General features: G+C 48.1%; 8 protein-coding genes across 8 annotated transcripts; 4 read left to right on the top strand and 4 right to left on the bottom strand.

Moving 5' to 3' along the window:
* Nucleotides 1-288: 288 nt before the first annotated feature.
* VPS72 (Vacuolar protein sorting-associated protein 72-like protein) lies at nt 289-2,179 on the top strand (the record flags this gene model as incomplete). Its single annotated transcript, XM_031150038.1, has 2 exons — nt 289-1,885; nt 1,941-2,179. 2 exons carry the CDS (start codon nt 289-291, stop codon nt 2,177-2,179), a joined length of 1,836 nt encoding a protein of 611 aa, XP_031005752.1.
* A 752-nt stretch (nt 2,180-2,931) lies between these two features.
* On the bottom strand, nt 2,932-4,445 carry FAD12_2 (Delta(12) fatty acid desaturase; the record flags this gene model as incomplete). Its single annotated transcript, XM_031150037.1, has 2 exons — nt 2,932-3,503; nt 3,560-4,445. 2 exons carry the CDS (start codon nt 4,443-4,445, stop codon nt 2,932-2,934), a joined length of 1,458 nt encoding a protein of 485 aa, XP_031005731.1.
* Nucleotides 4,446-5,686: 1,241 nt separating this feature from the next.
* LHYA1_G005086 (uncharacterized protein) lies at nt 5,687-6,238 on the bottom strand (the record flags this gene model as incomplete). Its single annotated transcript, XM_031150036.1, has 2 exons — nt 5,687-6,107; nt 6,186-6,238. 2 exons carry the CDS (start codon nt 6,236-6,238, stop codon nt 5,687-5,689), a joined length of 474 nt encoding a protein of 157 aa, XP_031005748.1.
* A 1,615-nt stretch (nt 6,239-7,853) lies between these two features.
* Nucleotides 7,854-9,009, top strand: LHYA1_G005085 (uncharacterized protein; the record flags this gene model as incomplete). The annotated part of the gene is made up of 3 exons (XM_031150035.1): nt 7,854-8,022; nt 8,186-8,501; nt 8,646-9,009. The coding sequence occupies 3 exons, from the start codon at nt 7,854-7,856 to the stop codon at nt 9,007-9,009; spliced, it is 849 nt and encodes a 282-aa protein (XP_031005749.1).
* Nucleotides 9,010-9,380: 371 nt separating this feature from the next.
* On the bottom strand, nt 9,381-10,892 carry sgf73 (SAGA-associated factor; the record flags this gene model as incomplete). Its single annotated transcript, XM_031150034.1, has 5 exons — nt 9,381-9,814; nt 9,853-10,026; nt 10,139-10,660; nt 10,724-10,845; nt 10,882-10,892. The coding sequence occupies 5 exons, from the start codon at nt 10,890-10,892 to the stop codon at nt 9,381-9,383; spliced, it is 1,263 nt and encodes a 420-aa protein (XP_031005750.1).
* A 1,405-nt stretch (nt 10,893-12,297) lies between these two features.
* Nucleotides 12,298-13,898, bottom strand: BSC6_4 (Bypass of stop codon protein; the record flags this gene model as incomplete). Its single annotated transcript, XM_031150033.1, has 4 exons — nt 12,298-13,062; nt 13,115-13,516; nt 13,564-13,578; nt 13,629-13,898. 4 exons carry the CDS (start codon nt 13,896-13,898, stop codon nt 12,298-12,300), a joined length of 1,452 nt encoding a protein of 483 aa, XP_031005744.1.
* Nucleotides 13,899-16,261: 2,363 nt separating this feature from the next.
* On the top strand, nt 16,262-17,775 carry LHYA1_G005082 (putative MFS-type transporter protein; the record flags this gene model as incomplete). Its single annotated transcript, XM_031150032.1, has 2 exons — nt 16,262-16,365; nt 16,455-17,775. The coding sequence occupies 2 exons, from the start codon at nt 16,262-16,264 to the stop codon at nt 17,773-17,775; spliced, it is 1,425 nt and encodes a 474-aa protein (XP_031005745.1).
* Nucleotides 17,776-18,536: 761 nt separating this feature from the next.
* Nucleotides 18,537-19,527, top strand: LHYA1_G005081 (uncharacterized protein; the record flags this gene model as incomplete). The annotated part of the gene is made up of 2 exons (XM_031150031.1): nt 18,537-19,388; nt 19,468-19,527. The coding sequence occupies 2 exons, from the start codon at nt 18,537-18,539 to the stop codon at nt 19,525-19,527; spliced, it is 912 nt and encodes a 303-aa protein (XP_031005746.1).
* Nucleotides 19,528-20,057: the final 530 nt, after the last annotated feature.

The following is a 20,057-nucleotide window of genomic DNA, read 5'->3' as shown; positions in this document are numbered from 1 at the left end:
TGACCTCTTTCGCTACCTACCTACCTACCCTCGGAACAAAAAGAACAACCTCACACAGGACCTTCTATTTATATACAGTCACGTGTTGGCGTCGGATCTTCAAGGTTTGCAGCCGACTAATTCGCTTATCTGGCAATGCCACCCCAGTCCAGTCCAGTCCATCGTTTAACATGCCGCGTCAAACACCTTGATTTCCGTCGCATGGGCTCACTAACTTTACAGGTCATGTATCTTTTGATTCCATGAACGCGCCATCTAGACCGGAAACCTCGTAACGCGCTTGGCATCATGGCAGATGTGCCGGAAGAAGACACGCCCTTGCGCACCGAGGATGACGACTCCGAATCCGACAGTGGCAGCGGCAGCGACAGCGGCAGCGATGCAGAACAGCCAGAAGTCGAATGGTTAGCAACTTCAAGAGCAAAGCGTTCCACTGCCGGAAATCGATTAAATGCGCTCCTCCAACAAGAAGAGCCCGATGACGAACTCGAGCTTCTGTTCGCAGAGGACGATGAAGATGAGGTCTTTGAAGATGCCGAAGCAGATCAGTCAGATGTGCAGATGGACTCATCCTCCGACGACGAGGACCAAGGACCTGCGGCAGGAGCAGATGATTTAGACGGCGAGAAGGAAATACAACGCCAAGCTAAAGTGGAACGCCAGGCTAAGAGGCGCAAGTTGAATGATGGTATTCCCAAAGTCAAGAGGAGAGTCAGAATCGACCCCACAGTAAACGAGCCAGCTCCTCGACCCAAGAAAAAGTCAGAACGCGCATCATGGATTCCTACGGCTGAAGACGCTCCCACGCGAGCATCTGCGAGAGGGACTACGAAACAAAGCAAGCAGCAATTACACCAGCAAATGCTGGAGAGGGAGATTAAACGGTTGAAGCAGGTCGCAAGTATGGAGAGGGCCGCTGCGGCAAAAGAGGCTGCTAAGAAGCCTGCCCTGACACAGGAGGATCGACTGAAGGAGGCCGCGAGGGTGGAGAAGAGTAATTCCAGGAGTCTCAGTAAATGGGAAGAGACCGAACAGGCCAGGGAGGAGGAGCAGAGGCTAAGGTTAGCCGCGCTGCATAACAGAACACTGGAGGGCCCGGTTATAACTTGGTGGAGTGGATTTGCTGAATACGTTGGTGGAAAATTAAAGAAAGTTGGAACAATGCTCACAGTCACCGAGAAGGAGAAGGCAGGAAGGAAGAGGAAGGCCACAGAGATGGAGGCAGATGCAGCAAAGGCAGGCGAGGCTTCGAAGGAAAAAGCGAATTCTCAGGGGCCACAAGATACAGTAATTGGTGATTCTAAAGCACCTCCAACTCTAGACTCAACCACAGACGAAAAGCCTCCGACAGATGCTACTCTCAGTGCCGCATCACCTGCCCCTGAGCAAGAAAAGAAAACCGCCAGCGCATCACCACAAGTTGAAGCAGCCCCAATACAAGCATCGCCCGAACCACCAAAACCATTACCCATGCTTGCCCCGCCAGTGGGATTCTCAGTACCAACCCAGCCTCCAGCATCTTCCGTTCTGGCACCTCCTCCTATCAATCGTCCACCGGTGTTTACTCCTCCACCCCAAGCAAACGGTCAGCCCCTACACCCCGCATTCACGCTTGCCCCTCCCGCACAGCCCACTCTCGATGGCTCAGCACCCTTACCAGGTTTTGGATATAACTTCATGACAAACTACCCACCCAACCTCCCGACTTCCCAAATCCCCTTTGGAATCCATCCCCATGCACAGCCAGACGTCCCGCCACCACCACCCACCATCGAACACTCCAACCGGAATTACCTAATCCTCACCAACTTTGATGAAAACGCCATTAAAGAAAAGGACGTCCAGACACAAATCCTCTTCAACAGAAAATTCCTCAAGCTACGGAGTATGTCCACCCCCTTTTCCAATCCCGTCCGTCGGTCGCTAACCGACGAACTTAGAAACCAAACCTCCCCCCGAGCTCTGTGCCATAACATCCTACCCGGCCAAATACCGTGACCCCGCCACAGGCCTACCGTACTGCAGCGCCTTTGCCTACAAAGAGATCCAGCGGCTGCAAAAGGGAGATTATAAGTGGAGCAAACTCGTAGGCGCGTATGTAGGGAGCGGCACCTATGCAGCGAGGGGCGTGCCGGCGCGGTTTACTAACCCTGCGCATGTATCGACGCCACAACCATAACCACAACCACAGCCGCAGACGCAATCGAGTTGAAGTCATGATTGTATGAATGGGCATGTATATAATACCCCGACTAAGCTTTGCTCAAGTTGGGATGAATGACGAGAGCATCAAATCAATAAATTCTAATCCCTATATCACCTCTCTTCGTTCCCGTGTTATAAGGTAAACCCTTACGAACCTCGCGAAGATATTCTCTTCGCCTGCACCAAGATGTGCTATCCATATACTTGATAAGCAATCCTAGTTACAGTACCTAGACTTTAACAAGAATGAACTACCTCGGTATTTCTTCCCACTTTTCACTCCAAGGAATAATATACTACAAGTATATATCTATCGAATCCTTTTCTTTGGGTATAAGATAATATAGATATAAATATGCTACATAAGTTTCTGTTCTGTTCCTGTGCAACTTGGCCAGGTGTGATGTGATGTCACCTAGAAATGCCGGATGATTCGGATCTAGAGCCCCGCATTGTATATATATATACAACATTATCAACACACCGTACCACCAAAGCATATATTATGAAGAAAACAATTCGTGCTTTTCTATTCGTGGTATCTATTTTTGGAAACTCTTCGTTCTATCCTCCCATCTAGAAAATCCACCCTACATGTACTAAAAAACAAACGCCAGATGCTCTCTATTTCTATCCATATCATATCATATGATTTCTATGAAGAATGTGTAGATGGAGATGGGGATTATTATAACCCCAGTCTAAGGTAGTAAACACCTCGCTCGCTCATCCCTCAGCCAACAACGGTAAGTTGAGCTGTGCAGATTGACTCAAGCGTCTCCGCGCCTCCAAGTTCCGCGACGAAGACATAGCCGTCGCCATCGCTGAAGGCGCTGAAGACTTTACGGGCGCGGCACCACGGCCTCCCGTCTGGCTCTCCACGTTCCGGCCGTTCTTGTCGGTTCCCACGAGGTTTTGCACGGGTGTTTGGCCTGGCTTGTTATACAAGTTGCGGTACATGAACACGCCGCTCCCTTCGGCACCGGCTGTTTCCTCGACGAACTTGCACGTGCGTTGGGCGTTCCAGAAGGCGCGCCAGAAGCCCGTCTTGACGTCCGCTCGGTAGTGCGTGCCCATGACTTTCTTGATGTGTTCTGAGGCTTCGCCCGCGTGGTAGAAGGGGATTGTAGAGACGAGGTGGTGGCAGACGTGCGTGCCGATTATGTCGTGGAAGAGATGGGTGTCGATGAAGCCGAGGTCACGGTCGATGGTTGCGGTGGCGCCGCGGGCAAAGGTCCAAGTCTTGTTGTTGTAATGCGGCATGCTGCCATCGGTGTGTTGAAGGAAGGTGATGGCAACTAATTCAACTAGTCAGCACTGTTTTCTTGTCCCCTCACTCTTGTGAAACACTTACCAATCCAGTTGTTGACCCATAACCACGGCACACCCCAGAGCACAATAACATTCCAGCTCCCAAACACCTGTCCCGCAATCGCCAATGCCGTAATCATAACCACAATAGCGACATCAGACAGCAAGATGAGGGGCAGCTCAGCTTTCTTGAAGAAGACACTATCCTCGCCGAAATAGAAATGGCTGATCTTCATGCCCTTCGCACCACCATATTCCTGACCCGTCAAGTTCCAGAGAAGATATGCAGGCCATCCAAACAGCTGACCCAGTAGTGCCGTATACAATGTCGAAATCGGACTATCCTCAGCGAGTTCCGCAAACTCCAGCATGTTCGCCTTGGCGCTGGGTCCGAAATTCCTCGCAATCCAACTCTCCCTCGAGCTTGGCACAAACGCGGTATCCTTCTCGATATTCCCCGTGGATTTATGATGTTGCGAGTGGCTCAACCGCCAGCTGTGGAAGGGTACGAGGAGGAAGGAATGCATGATGAGACCCATGGTGTAATTGAGCATCTTGTTCTTCGAAAAGGCACCATGGCCGCACTCGTGTGCCAGGATCCAAATACCGGTGAAGACGAAGCCTTGCACGGTGGTGTAGGCTACCCAGGCTGCGAACCGCAGGTATGGGTTGGGGAGGAGAGGGATGTAGGTGACGGCGAGGTACATGAGGGCTGCGCAGTAGAAGTAGTCGCGGACAACATAGGCCATGGAGCGGAGGATGGAGGGCTTGAAGCAGTGTGCGGGAATGGCATCGTAGATCTGCTTCATGGTGAAGTTGGGGAGTTCAAAGACGTTTCCGTTGAGATCGAGATGCTGGCCCTCGGTCTGTCCATCAGCAACGACAGACATCTTTGCTTCGGGGATGGTGGGGATGTTTGAAGAAGCCATGATTAATATCGATGGCAGGTAGAAGGAGAGGAAGAAGGGGAAGGAGGGGACGAAGGGAAGAAGAGAAGGATTGTCTTTTGGGGAGGGACTTCAAGAGTCAGGAAGGGAAGTGTGTCAACTTTATTCACCGCACTTATCCCCCTATCTAGGGTCCCGCGACGGACCCCATAATTATTTTCCTCAACCCTTTTTTGACACGGGCCACCAGAGGAATGGGCTCATGAAAGGTCCATCCGAATGCGACAAATCATCTACTCTCGAAAGGGGTTATCATTTTTGGGTTACGGTAAAGGAGGTATTCCTTCTCTTCTCCATTGCACGAATAGGATATATGCGAAATAATAAAAGCATGATTAAATTAAAAAAACTAGCTGAGGCTGATGTTATGCTTAATTCTTCACCTTTGTTCAGCAGACAGACGAACAACAAATAAAGACTGTAAAAATCGCACAGCTGCCAGCTGCAGTCTGCAGATAAGATGTCCATGTCTCCCCCCCTGCGCTGCCAGATCCCAATGCCAAGCATGTGGGAAATTTGCGAAATCTGCAGGGTCCTTGACTCGTAACGTGAGCTTCTGATTGGTTCGCTTAATGTCCAGACACTCCACTCCACTGGTGCAACGATTCCGGTGCGATGCGGACCGGAAGCAGATCGGTTATTGAATTTGCCACGTGAAAAGTGCTAATGCATCGATCCTTCCTTTCCTTCCTTTCCTTCCATTTCCCCTGAATAACTAACTAGTCAGTCAGTGGTGGTGTGGTAAAGGTAGAGTCAAGTCACGCTTCACAATCCCTTGGCTGTTATGATATTTAACTTATTTCACGCGTTTCTTCCTGCACATAAAACTCTCTCTTGAGATCTAGACATCGGGATATACTTGAGAGGACCACTGGTGGACCACGTCGGATATATATAGATGTTCAAAACCATTGTTAGTCACGCGTACATACACGTGCTCTCTAGCAATCGATTAATCGTTGCGTCGAATTCTCTCTCTTGTCTTTGATACAAGACTTCATGTGTTGCTCGTTTGTCTTACAAGACCTCTGTTTGTTCGAAAGATGGAATGCGTTTCGCTGCTACATTAGACTCTATAAAATGCGATGCACCGTTTTAATTTTTATTTTCCAGCAAAGCCTCCTAGCCTCCCTTCGACCTCTTCTTTCAATTCAAAGGTCCGAATAACTTTTTGTAACAAGCAAGCACAGTTTAAACCACCATTTAAACTCCCCCTCTGTTGCTCATTCCCTCTCCCCAGCAACAGCAGCAGCATCCTGAACCCTCCTCTCCATCACAGCCTCCCTCCACACCTCATCAATCACCACGCACGCCTCTACACCCCCCTCATCCAGTACTTTCGTATCAACAACCATCGTCGCCACGATAACCGCCTCCTCCCTACCAGCATTATCACTAACCATATGTCTACACCCCGGACCTTCCGTAAAAACCTCCCCCGGCCCAAACACCTCCATCGCCTCATCGTTCATCTTGTTATACACGAACCCCGAAACCACATTCACCGTCACGAATGCCCCGGCATGCGTATGCGGCGGTGTGGAGCCGTTTGGTGGGAACTCGACGCGTGGAGCGACGATGCTTTTCCCCGGGCAGGTCGGGATGGGGTGCGCGTAGAGGGGGATGATTTTGTTGAGGGGGCGGCTGGCATGGTTTTAGAGATTGTTATGTGGGAGGAAGGAAAGAAAGGAAAGAGGAGGAGTGTGAAAACAGAAAACAGACTTGATATCGTAGGTTGGCTCTACAGCCGGCAGTGCGGGTCTCTGCGATGCCATTGTAGTTTTTCGATTGGGTGATCCTGGAGATGTGTGCAAGAGAAGATTCGTCGCGATTGTTGTTTCTCTCTGTGTGCATGTTCTGCTGGCTCTGTATATCTAGGAGATCTTATGATTTATATAGGCTGGGTGCCTCCAGATTCCTCTACATACTCGGGATTAACGAGCCTATACAGACCCGAACAGCAGGCATTCCCGAGTCGCCAGCCCTAAGGTAAAGCCACTCACTGGCAAGTGCCTGGTTACTGTGTCGCGGTGTACAGATATCGGAATCGGGTATTCAATATCCAACGTTACCCGTCCCGTATTGCTATAGCATTATACCCGAGCGCTTGGCACGCTTTACATAACATGAGAAAAAGGTATTCTATAGCCCACATCTTACCCATTTCACAATTCGCTAGGTATTGTAATTTAAAATGGTTGTTATTAGCGTAGCTGAGCAGCTGTTAGCAGATATGTCTGATGATTCACTCGTGAGTTATCATTATGATGATATATACCTCCATATGTTTATTCCAGAAGACTTCCATGGAGGACTTGAGAATAGACTATAGACCAGACTGTCAAGCTATTGGATGTCATTTCAGTATCCTTCCTAGAGATTCACTTTATGCAGTTCCTATTCCAGCAATAAACTAGTTACTAAACATGAAACGGGCGAGTTTTTCCATCACTTGAAGTGTAGATCTTTTGAGTTGAAGAAGCTTAGCAAACTCGCGCTAATAATACATAGGATGCTTTTCTGGCCTGTCTTAATTGATTCGGCTTGCGGTTTCTACTCGGTTATATGTGTTTTGCATCCTAGGAATCCGGAGAGCGTTTTTGGACTAAGCGATCATATAGTTCGCATCCCTGTAGCCAAGGCCTAACTCTTATTACAAGAAGTGTGATAATGCTCTATGTTAATTAACTACAGTTAAATATGTCTTGGGTATTATTAGCATAATCAAGAATTGAAGAATCCATATGATATAAGAAAGCTGGCTACTATAATAGGAGTACTAAAACATGGAGGTTAGCTAGTATCCAAAAAGCAAACTGTAAAAGGTAGTAAAGGAATGCTGGAATTCACCTTTAAACGTCCTTCTTACTATAATAAGTAGAAATGGATAATATTTAAAGATATGGGAACAATAGAAGAGGCAAAGCGAAGAGAAAGAAAGAAAGAGGGGATTCTCGCACTAGCCTTACCTATCCTTACCTGCAGCTCTCGTCCTAGGTGTTACCCAATCGCACATAAGACCATAAGAGCGACTTGTTAATCACTTCCTATTACAGTTTGCTTCTTGCAGATGTCAGATTCAGGCGCCAACAAATCAAACTGCTAGCGGTTTTTCAAGAAGTCATAGTCAACTTGTTGTCCTTTCTAGCCAATGAATGAACCCAGGAAACAAGCCTACGAGGAACAATTGTACAAAGTACGAGCACCGCACCAATAGACTACAAGTCCCCCGGAAAACCGACTTATAGAACTTACGTCAGCCTGACCGCCACTTTAGCTATTACTGCACAACATGACTCCCAAGATTCGGTCATTCACCATTGAATGATGCCAGAGTTTCTGTGTGGGACATCGATATCCATATATAAACAACAACCAAGCTCTCACCACATGTCATCAATACTAGGACCCTCTCTCCCAGGAGACCCATCGCTCACTCCGCGAGTGATCGGAGCCGGTTACTCGAGGACAGGAACGGTATCATTCACCATAGCCCTGCAGAAACTCCTCAATGGCCCCGTCTGCCACACCGGATCCGTATGCTTTAACCGTGAAGAAGGTGCGTACATGTTACATGCTCTGTTCTCCCACATCTCCTAATTACAGCTTGCCCACAACACCATATGCATCAACCATAGAACATCTCAAACCCCGCACGCACCAAGAAAACCACCCCTAGCTGATTAACAAGAACATATTTTTCTTGATACTTATTCATACAGCCATCATAAAGCAATTCTGCGCCATAGGCAAAGCAGATCCGGTGAAAGACCACGCACTGATAAACAACACCCTCCGCGGCATTTTCGCCGGCTATGTAGGCTTGACAGACAGTCCGGGATCAATGTACGTCGGGGAGCTGGCAGAAGTCTACCCCGACGCCGTGGTCATCTGTACGACGCGGGATGCTGAACGCTGGTGGGAGAGCGTGCAAGAGCTAGAGAAGACCGTGGTGGCGTTTTGGATGCAAGATATTTTGTTTGCGCCCATGCCGAGTCTGAGGTATTTCAAGACGTTTGTTATGTCCATGGCGCCGAGGTGAGTGGCTCTCTATCTATCCGTCATGTTATGGTTTGGGTGTGTGGTATATACGGTGTACTTGCAATTGGTGATTTTTGGTTTGATGAGTGGAGATATATATATAGACATGATTATATCTATGGTTACGGACCAGAAAAACAGCGAGGTCCTGGTAACTTTCCCCTCTTTTACTCCAAACACACACACTCTCTCTACAGTATATCCCCCACTAAACACCCTCCCAGACCACCTCCAAATCCACGCAGAATATCTCAAACGAGTCGTCCCCTCTTCCCGCCTATTCTTCTTCGACGTCAAAGACGGCTGGGCTCCGCTGTGCAAGATCCTAGAATGTCCGATTCCAGACGAGCCGTTCCCGCATGCTAACGAGAACGAGGCTATGCAGGAGTTTTTTGCTGGCATGTTTAGGGCTGCCGTGGTCAGGTGGATGCAGATTATTGCTGGTGGTGGGCTTTTGGCTGTGTTTGGGGTGTGGATTTACGGGAGATATGGGGCTGGGTATTAGGCTAGCCTGGCGATGATTCATAAAGAATTGCTCTCCTGTAAACATACTTGGCAACTAGCCGTTGTTCGTAGTCAAAACAGATCGAATACTTGTTACAACCGAAGTCAAGCGGAGCTGTATGCGAAGGAACTCAATGATAGTAATGTTTAAACCATAACTTGCAGCAATCATGCTCGATATGACGCCTGAACTTGGCTAGCCCATTCCCGTCCGCAAAAGATCGATTCCCAGTAGTCCAAGCCATCCGTGGCTGACATCCAAATAAACGCCCTCCAAGTGCAGAGAAACCAAGCGTGGCTTTCCAACTCCTGGCAATGAATAATGTAGCAATATTAACCCTCCCAAGAACGCCCCATACAGTATACGTGAACCTATCGTCCGGCGGGATGACTTGCAGATGATGTTCTCCTCTGAGGTGGCATCTGCATATTAAGCCCGTTTGTTCTCCTGGTAGCAGCACTCGTAACTGCAGCAATCGTCACAGCGGGATCCGGTTCTCCCTCTGCATCACCATCCGCATCCATGACATTATCAACGTTTTGACGTTTCTTTGCACCGTCTCCCGAAACCTTGAAGATGTTTACCGTGAATCCATTCGTGGCGTTGTGGAGTTGCTCGTAGAGTCTTTGGCGAAGGTACTGCTTCTCAATAGGGACGTGGATGGGCGGCTGGACCAAGGGCTGTGGGTTCCAGTTCGAAAGCCCGTGCATGACAGATTGTAGTTCCTCATCCGAGTCAATAGGTCCGTTAGCTGCTTCTTCGTCTTCGAGAGGAGCATTGGCGTCGATTGCAGCTTCTGTTTGGGCTGTTAGTTTGTTCCCAGAACGCGGAGAAGTGACTTACTTTGCTGCTTTGCTTGATTCTTCTTCTGGTATGCGGCGAGGAGGTGGTCGTATGGTAGTGATCGACCAGGAACAGCTCGTTTTGCCCCCATGGAGTGGCTCTTGCAGGTTAGAGATCGAGCACAGGGAACCCCGTCTTTCATTACGCCACATTGTCTTTCGACATCTACGGGACCTTCAATGCGATTGTTAGCATATAGATATAGATTGGCAGAGAGATCTCATATGTATTAAAAGGAAAGAGTCATATTCAAATGGGAATGGAGAAGCATCAGCGAGATAAATACCTTTGGGCTTTATAACTTTCGATTTGGGCTCTTCCTTCTTTTTCTTTGGTTTTGGGGCCTTCTCGGCATCTCCATCAGCCTTGCGCTTTTTGCCTTTCTTTGTATCATCGACTTCGACTTTCTTGCCAGCACTTTTCTTGGTGCTCTTGAGTCCCTCGGGGCCTTTCTTCTCAGGCGAAGCATCATCGTCATCGTCGTCATCTTCCATTTTGGTGTCCCCATCCTCATCTTTATCTGCTGCTGCCAGGCCCTTCTTTTCTCTCTCTCTCGCCTCTTTCTGCTCTTTCTTCCTCTGTGCCTTCTCCCTCTTAAGTTTCAAGCACTGTTTGACATGGTTCTCCGCCGCAACCTTCAGAATGCTCTTCTTGCAATGTTTGCATATGTGTAAATCGAGGCTATCGTCGAGCGGTCGGCCAGTCGCAAAGGTTTCTCGGGCAGCATCATCTAGCTGATTGACAATGGGGCCAGGAGAGGCTACCGCGGAGCTTGTGGAAGGAGTATCGGTACGCTTCTTCTTGTCATCTGGTGATTATTAGCCTTGCGATTCGCCCCGCGTTGCCTGCAAATTCTAGCAAGGCTGCCTACCGTCAACCACACTCCCATCACGCCAGTTCCCCGGTTTACTATGCTTCGGCGCAGGCTTCTTAAGCTTGAGCTTAGGATTGCTGTCTTTCTTGGGCGCAACTTTAATCGTGGACTCGTCGTCACTGGCAAGGGCGGCTGAAGGATGAGGTTAGCAAGACGGCGATGGCATTATGCAATATCAGGCCTTGCCTTTATTTTTGCTTGAAGTTGCCGCCATGATGGAGGATTGAATGGTGAGAATTCGAAACGAGTTTCAATGGTCTTATTGATGGGCGCGCGTGGTTGTGATGGGCTGAAGACAAGCACGACAAGGCTGTGAAGTTGTGATTCGCGATAAAGGAGGGCGATAAGAGTAAGATTAGATACCTAGTCACGTGAGTCATGCTACATCTCATTGCCTAAGTTTAATTGTGATTATGTTTATAAATTCTTATATTACAATTTGAGTAGTTCTATGCTAGCATGCTCTCGTGTGGAAATATTCAATACTCTAAATCGTATTACCGATTGTTATTTCAGGTCACCTGCTTCACCCCCCTTATAAAAAATCCACCAACCCAGCAAAATCTATTCGGACCACCGCCGAAGCGCTAGTCTGACTAGAAACCCAAGCTCTAAGAGGTTGGGTTTTTTGTCGATCGAGAGGGAGAGAGAGAAATGGCGATCTGCAAGTTAAGCTCCCTTGCGTGGTCGAATTCGTTAGCCTGAAGTCGAAACCCTGACTTCCTTCACACAAGGAATACACTTTGACCTGAACCACCAAGCCAAGTGGCCGCCCATGTATTTGTTGTAAACTTTTGCTTATCTTGGGTTATATTAGACTCTTTGGATCTGGGCGGTCAGAAGTGTTTTCAGCCGTAGGCGAAACCCAGACCAGGCGGTCAGAAATGACTCTCGGCCGTAGCTGTAACAAGACCTGCCTTAGGCGAAGCATAACGACTACACTTGAGTACGATATGCAACTATCCAGTTCCTCTCAAGCAGCATTAGGCCATTGGCTGTGGTGTAAGTCAAGGAGCTTCTTCGGCAACGGACGTTTATTGAATATGTATGAGTTCAAATGAGCAAAAGCTTCCAATAAATAAATCATACATGCATTATTAGCATAAGCATTTGCACAGACATTAGTTATGGGGGTGCCTTCAGCTAGGAGGTTAAGCCCCGTGGGACTAATGTTTTTTGTTTACTAACACGAAAGGAATCTAGAGAGGGCCATATTTTTGGTATTTTTTGAATACATTTCAGGTTTTGTCTTTTATATTGCTCGAGGCAAGAAGTTTCCTGCGTATAAGGTATTATCAGGTAAATTACAAGCCGTTCCCAAATTTCAAGATAGAGGGTTTGCAATTAACCTCCGTACATAAATCGCTTCCGTGACTTAAATTCAAACTCCTGTTTGGCGGAACCCATTGTTCTGTTATCCAGAAATAATCACTTTTACTTCGGTGACTGAACTTCAATTAGGGGTAAAAGTGTCATTCATGCCATGCCTGAAACTCTATATATGATAGAATATCAACGCTCGCTCTCCAGCCTATTTTACTTGAACATATCTTGCACCTCCCTGAACTCCATTATGTCCTAATTTGCACCTCCTCCGTGTCGTCTTCCTTTTTCTTGCCTGCTGTCCGCAACAACAACCACAAAGCCGCGATGCCACCCAACAATGCCAATATAACAGGCTGCAATGTCTTCACCCCTTTAGCCTGTGCAATAGCTCCCACAAGGAAAGGAAAAATGGCACCCCCAGATCCACCAAATGCAGCTGCAAACCCGACACTTCCAACGTGCAGGTGTTTGGGCATAAGCTTCGTCACAAATACCATCGCAGTTGGGAAAAGGGGTCCAAGAAAGAATCCTAACAAGGCAACTGAGATGGCGGAGACGATCAGGGAGGGAACGAGCCAGAATATAAGCTCGAGAATGACGCTGATGGCAATGTAAACAACAACAGCTTTAAATTCACCCAATTTTGAGGTCAGGAATCCGAGTACCACACGTCCAACTGCCATGCCGCCCCAGAATCCTGTCGAGGTGGCACCGGACTGAAAAGATGATGCAGAGCGCACATTCGTCATAAATTGTATGATCCAGCCACCAAGGGAGACTATAAAGGTCAGTTTGAGAGAGAAGGAAGGGTGTTTGATGCTCAAACCCTCTGCTCCAACGTATCCAAAGATGAACAGCGCAAAGATCCAGGTAACTTTATTCTTCAAAGCCTCACGTGTACGGCCGGACTTATCGCTGGTGACACTTGGGTTCTCGGTTCGATAGACTACGCCTGTCTGTTTCCAGAAAGCCGTTGCAGATGAAAGAAGTTCAATCGCCGAACCCCCGATCTGCACATAATTAGTGATTCATTAATGTGTCTGAACATTGGAGTTCACATACCATCACATAGAAGAAAGAATACCACGGAAGCCCTCCGCCACTGAACATGCCCGTGGCAATCAAGGGGGAAACAGTCGCACCTAGAGCGTAGCAAGAATGGAGAAATCCAGCCACTTCATTAGCATTGGCCATGTTACCTAGCCAGGCACACCAAGCGGCATCGACGAGCCCTTGACCGAAGCCTACGAATATATAAATAACTACGAGGACTGGATAGGGAGGATGAACGGCGAGAATGATGTAAGAGACAAGATGGCACGCAGGTCCGACAATCGCTATCCCACGTTGGCCAAACCTGACGTGAACCATGTTATTGACAACAGCAGCAAAAGTGTAGCCTGCGAATGGCGAAAGGAAGACCAAAGAGACAACGGTGTAATTCAGGTCGTAGTAATCTTCCAACTACAAAATATTAGCAGTGTTGCCTCGTTCTTACAAAAAGCACTTACTCGACCAATAAGTGCCTGGAGATAATCAGCATGTTTCTCTGCGGGGAAGAGGCCCATATACTTACACCATAAGATCCATCATTCATTCCCATGACGAAGAACGACCAGAAGGTGGCGAAAACCCTCCACATGTTTATCCGGGGTGAGTTCCATTTTTGGCGAGCTTCAACTGCAGTACTCGGCGGCGTCTCCTCATCCCTGGTATTCTCGAGATTCTCCAATGTGGCATCCTTGTCTTGAGTTGAGTGAAGAGGGTCGTCCTTGGATAGATCTTGAAGTTCGATAGGATTCACAGCTCCAGCGTCAACTGTTAGGGTTGCAGTATGTGTCGCCATACTGCTAGAATGAATAGCGCGACTGTGTTCAAGTTGTCGAGCAGACTTCTGATAGTATGGCGGCCCTGTGCTCGTATTTATATGTAAGCTGATCTAGCGGCGGGTGGTGGATACTCCTTCCCCAGAGTGGGGCTGCGCAAATCTTCGTTGGTGGGAAGCGGAGGAAGCACGTCCTTACTTGATATATCCATCCGCCTTGGCCCTGACAGTAAGTAGCCTCTTAGAAGTCAAAGACGAAAGAGAGAAATGGAGGTAAAAGCTATTCTGCTTACAAAGTACCTCAGTCAATTTATTCCCAATTGTATAATGGCCGCCAGAATTTCGCACTAGTCTCTAGTTTCCTTCTGCGAGGCTTCTTTAGTAGGAATGGAAGGAATGTAAAGTGAATCGTCCTCGCTTAGTCGGTCAATTTACCTTTGTTCCCCTCCCCTCCTCTCATCACTCGTGATTCTTCTCACACCTCCTGAACATCTATCTACCATATCTCTAGTACGGACCTTGATATCCACCCACTCCTCTATCAAAGATAGATTTATTCAAGCAATAGATTCATTGCTTGCCTGCTAGCTAGTACTCTCGATGCTAGAATTGAAATACTTACCCCCACTTCTTGTATGTCTCCCGCTCCGACGGGACTTACTTGTTACTAATGCCAATCCAATGCCACTGGAAACTCATGGCGCACGCAAAGCGCTTCCCATGTCGAACTACTCTCGAAATTGGAAATTCAGGTTGCATCCTGTCATTTACGACAACATATCCACTCATCAATACAACACTGATTTCAATTGGTCACTTTCAGATTTGGCGAATCATTCGGGACAGATCGTACCATCCAGCAACAACTCAAGGGATACCTCATTTCCAACTCCTCCCACTCAACATCCCCCTCCATTCCCTCTTTCTTCACATCCACAATCTCCATCACCACAAATCCAAAACTTTCATACAATCGCCGCCCCTGCACCGTAGCCTCAACAACCATCTTCAACTCCAACTCATCAGCCTTTTCCACACCCCACTGTAGCATTAAGCTCGCAGCCCCTTTACGTCGGTATGTGGGTAGCGTGACACATATTTCAAGCGCTGAACCGAAATGTCAATTAGCTGGCTCAGCTATGGAAGGGGAGAGATGGTTACGCACATATGTGAGCGCAACGGTTATATGCTTCGCCCTGGCCCGCTCGGGAGTTCAGAAGGAAGTTCGCATACTCTCGTTGCCGCGAGCCTTTAGGTAGCCAATCTGCATCCTCCGCATCCACATCATGCAGTCCCGTGACCCGAGCGCTCTGGAAGATATCCCAGTTCGATGCACTAGATATATATTAACAGCCATCCTCACTTATATAATTATACAGGTTGAGGATGGAAGTACTTACGCTACAATCTTTCCCGTCGCAGAATCAACCACTTTTAGCCAGTGCTGTGTTGTCGAAGCTTCCCAATCAGCGAGATATGTCGCAGCAGTCTCCTTCTCGCCCCTTCCTCGTCGGATGGGAGAATCGTGGGCGAGGCCCGGTAAACAGAGGTCTAAGAATGGATCGTGGGGGTCTGAGTTTGCTGCGAACATGACTTTGACAAGCTCGTCGATATCTGCGTAAGAAGCGGTGTAGAGATGGAGTGGCATATTTGGGGATTTTATTGCCCAGCAGATATATCAGAGCTGATAGAGCAAATGTAAACAAATGGAAGTAATTATAGAAATACCCTGCTGCCTAGCTACCTACTAGCGAAAGGGGGATGTCGTGAAACCAAGGGCGTTAAGCGGAGCATGTTAATTGGCCTGAATTCGAAAGCACTACTAAATATCCAATACTTATTATGAAAGGCTCCTCGGTGTGAGGTTTTCAAGGTGCCCAAGTGCACACATTCTAACAGAAACTTTGGGATTGGGTCACGTGTGTCACCAAGCCATCTCCTCCCCCTGAAATCCGAAGTCTCGGCTAATAAGACTTGGGTCCTTCCAATCCCATCATCCCATCTGCCTCTTAATTCTACACTCGATTTCTCGACCACGGACCGACTCTAAGAAGTGATTGAAAATATTTCCGTGACCGTTTTCCCAAGTAGGGCAAGTGCATTGCTCAGGGTACGGCTCGTGCCGGCGTGCATGACGGCATAAGAAGGGTCAGAAGAAGAAAAAATAAAACTTCCCCGTACACCAAACGCCTCTTCTTCCCCATAACCAGCCACCATTGCGGAGGCACTCAAGTATTTCATTTTGATTTAATACAACATAATACAACATTATAAAGAATAATCGGCTTACTCACTACCTTTCCCCACGTCTCGATTTTGCATTCTGTCTCTTGAATACCCACTACCCCGCCTTGACCTGCAGGAGCTTCAATATCGATATCGCAATGGCCACTAATACCATACCATCGCCTCCTATAGGCCTGAAATGGCGGTCTTCAACCCCTTATATTCTCTTCACGATATCTATGGCCATGTTCACTGACCTTTTGTAAGTCTACCTACCACCTGCTATGCTCAAGTCCCAAGTCTACACTACTCCGTCTTCCTTTTATAAATAGCAAAGCTAATACCAACCAGTCTATATGGAATAATCGTCCCCACAATACCCTTCATTCTGCGCGATCGCCTCGGCATTCCTCACCAACAGATTCAATCATTGACCTCCAGCCTCCTTTCCTCCTACGCCCTCGCCTCCGTACTCTCCTCTCTGCCCGCTGGCATAATAGCAGACAAGGTCGCAGCCCGCCAAATCCCCTTTCTAGGAGGCTTGCTCTCCCTCCTCTCAGCTACGGCCCTCCTCTTTCTCGGCCAAAGCGTACCCATCCTCCTTCTAGCGCGTATCCTGCAAGGCATTTCCGGAGCGGTGGTATGGACGGTGGGACTGGCATTGATCCGGGACACGGTGGGAAGTGCAAACTTGGGCGTCACGATTGGGAATATCTTTGCCTTTATCTCGGTCGGCGAACTCATCTCCCCTGTCATAGGAGGAGTTCTGTACGACAAAGCCGGAAATGCCGCGGTCTTTGGTTTGTGTTTTGCCTTGCTGGGTGTAGATTTTATTATGCGGCTTGTGATGATTGAGAAGAAGACTGCGCTGAAATATGAATTGGATAGCAGGATTTCTTCAGAGACCAATTCGGTAATAGATGATGAAGAGTCTGCTGCAGGCGAGACCTCGCCCCTTTTACAAACGGTAAAGAGTCGTGAGGAGGAGGAGGAGGAAGCAACGTGGATTGTTCCAAAGGATCAGCCAACATTGATACAGAAGTTCCCAATCATCTATACACTTCGCAACTCACGACTGCTTGTCGCAGAGTTCGTAGCACTCATGCAAGCACTCGTCATCGGCGTCTTCGACTCCACCATCCCCACAGAGACCGAAGGCTTATTCGGGTTCTCTTCTCTCAAATCAGGGTTAATGTTCATCCCACTCGTACTACCCTACCTGGTATTTGGAGCCATTGCAGGCAAGGGCGTAGACAAATACGGTGCACGTATTGTGGCGACAGTTGGATTCGGATGGATGGTGCTCCCTCTTGTTCTCTTGCGAATCCCACAACCAGGAGGAACAGCCGAAATTGTTAAATTCTGTGTATTGTTGGCATTCTCTGGCCTTGGCTTTGCGCTCATCTCTGCGCCGTCCCTCGTCGAGGCTTCGTATGTCCTCGAGCGATATCATCACGCTAACAAGGAGCTTTTTGGCGAGGATGGACCGTACGCACAGTTATATGCGATCAACTCCATGGTTTTCTCTGCGGGGCTCACTTTAGGACCTCTTATTGCTGGTTTCTTGAGGGAAAAGATTGGGTATGGCAATATGAATGCTGTTGTGGCGGGGCTGTGTGCTGTAGTTAGTGTGCTGAGTTGGGTGTTTTTGGGCAAGATAGTGAAGAAATGATGCAGTTGTTTTGAATATACAGACATTAGATAGCGGTCAAAAGATTTGGGAAGCAACCATATATTGCAAAAGATACCTAGTTACATATCTTTAATAGGTTTCACTGACATGACCTATGATTTCGAGAAATCCAGTTGGAGCAAAGAGCCGGAGCCCCTGAAATACTAAGCGAGCGAAAGAACTCGGTTCGAGTAAAACTTGAGAGATAATATAATAAGTATGTCCCTTTGGCTCAGCCGATTTTGAGCAAATTCTATTTCTTAGCCCCGTTAAGCATACCTTCATGATCCCCAAAAGAAAAATACTATGTTGGAGAGACGCTTGTCACATTTGTTCCTAGGGCGAAATCATGATCAGATGACCATGATGGAACATTGAGAAATCCGCTTCCGAGTCACCCGGTTAGATATCTTCATCCCCTGTCATTGTTGTTATCCCATCACATCACATCATCCCGCCCACCACACCGACCTTCAAATGCAGAGCCCGGACTTTTCTATCTATTGCATAGCTTCCTTTATCGCATTCCTCGCCTTTCCGTGGTATCTTGTGGCGGCATAAGTGGGTGTCCTAATTTGAATAGGACCCCTGCTGTCAATATTCGTCGTCTTTCCTCCATCTCGTCGTGACTAAATTACCTTTTCTCCCTTTTTCAACTTTCTCCTTCTCCCCTTTCTTTCTCCTCCTCTTCTGCCTCCTGCTTTCTGCTAAATCATGATTTCACCCCTACCTCTATACCCATCCTCGCATCTCTCTCCACCATGCTGCAACTCCGCGACAGAATAGCACTCGTCGAATCCGCGCTCCAGAACCTCGAGGAAGTCGACCCCGCTCCCCGTCCACGATCAATTCTCCACGACGACCCCCCAGCGCGCCGTAGTCTCGACTACCGCTTCGACAAAATCGCCCGCGAAGTCGACGCCGCACCAAGTCCCACGCCCGCGCAAGAGAAAGCAAATCCTTTCGACACCGCCACATCAACCGCATTGGAGTCTCCCTCCACCAAGCCCCCCTTCTACGATAGCATTGCTGCGAGTTTCGGGCTGGGGATCGGCGGCGAGGACGATGACTTTGCTGATTACCTTGTGTACAATGCTTTTGTAACGAATCTGAGGGTGTGCCCTGTTGATCTGACAGCTACGGATCACTATTACTATCTCGAGCACCGCTCGTTCTTGCCGAATGTCCCTGGCGTGAACCTGAGGCTGGGGACTGATAAAGCGGGGAAAAGCGTGGGTGTTGCGCATCTGGCGCTGATAGGACGTAACACTTTTGGCGTTGGCGATCTGGATAATGATCCGGTTGGAGTGAGCTGGGGCAGTATGGCTAATGCAGGGTTTTGGACGCATATGAGGTATGACTTTGAGTTTGAGCTGGGAAACGAACGCAAGACGAGGAAGTTTTGCTGGATTCGGACGAGGAATAATCTGTTGGATGATCAGGGGGATTTGGTGCTTGTTGAAGACGGGAAGGAGCACTTTATTCTGGCCGAGTATCTTGGAAAAGGGCTTTTGAAGTGGAAAAAGAGGGGACGGTTGAGGATTCGTAAGATGCAGGCGTTTGGCGAGAGGTGGGAGTTGATCGTGTTATTGACTTGGGGCTCAGTGGTTGAGGTAAGAGCTGGTTCTGAATGAAGGAAGATTCGTAGATTGATGTTGCGGGGAAACTAATTACTGACATCCATGTGAATAGTTATCAAGACGAAGAGCAAGAATAAGGCGCTATTCCCCAACCCACATCATTTCAATATAATTCGACATTTATTAAAGGGCATAGATAAATATCCAGAATACGCTAGATCGCCAATTTAGAGAATTTAGAAGGGATAGAATGAATCGCAAAGCACCTAGGCTCGCCCCCTCACTTTCACCTGTTCTACACAACTACAACTACCTTATCAAATATCCTGGCCTCTTACAATTTCAAAGACATCATCGACACCATCATCTGCAAGTCTAAGCACATTCATTCATCCCCCCACAACGTCCCTCACTGCTGTAATGTCATGATGGGGGCATCCATCACAATTCTCCAATCCGTCTATTACCACGGCTTGTTGAGAAGAGGCGTCGATTGCACGGGACAAGTCGAATGGATAGAAAGAAGCAGCTGAAACCGGAACCATCAATCGCAAGCATGGCCATCAGTGGACCGAACACCTCACTCAGCCCAGGATCGTTTGATATACAACAAGAAAGTCGCAGGAGGAAACTAGACACACGACCATAGAAGATCACGCCATTACCTCACAAGGCCCCAGAAATGCAATGTAAAATCGTTGG

Source organism: Lachnellula hyalina, assembly GCF_007821495.1.
Source record: "Lachnellula hyalina strain CBS 185.66 chromosome Unknown contig00058, whole genome shotgun sequence".
NCBI lineage: Eukaryota > Fungi > Ascomycota > Leotiomycetes > Helotiales > Lachnaceae > Lachnellula > Lachnellula hyalina.
Note: the sequence above shows the minus strand (reverse complement) of the source record. Positions and strands in the feature narration are given on the sequence as shown.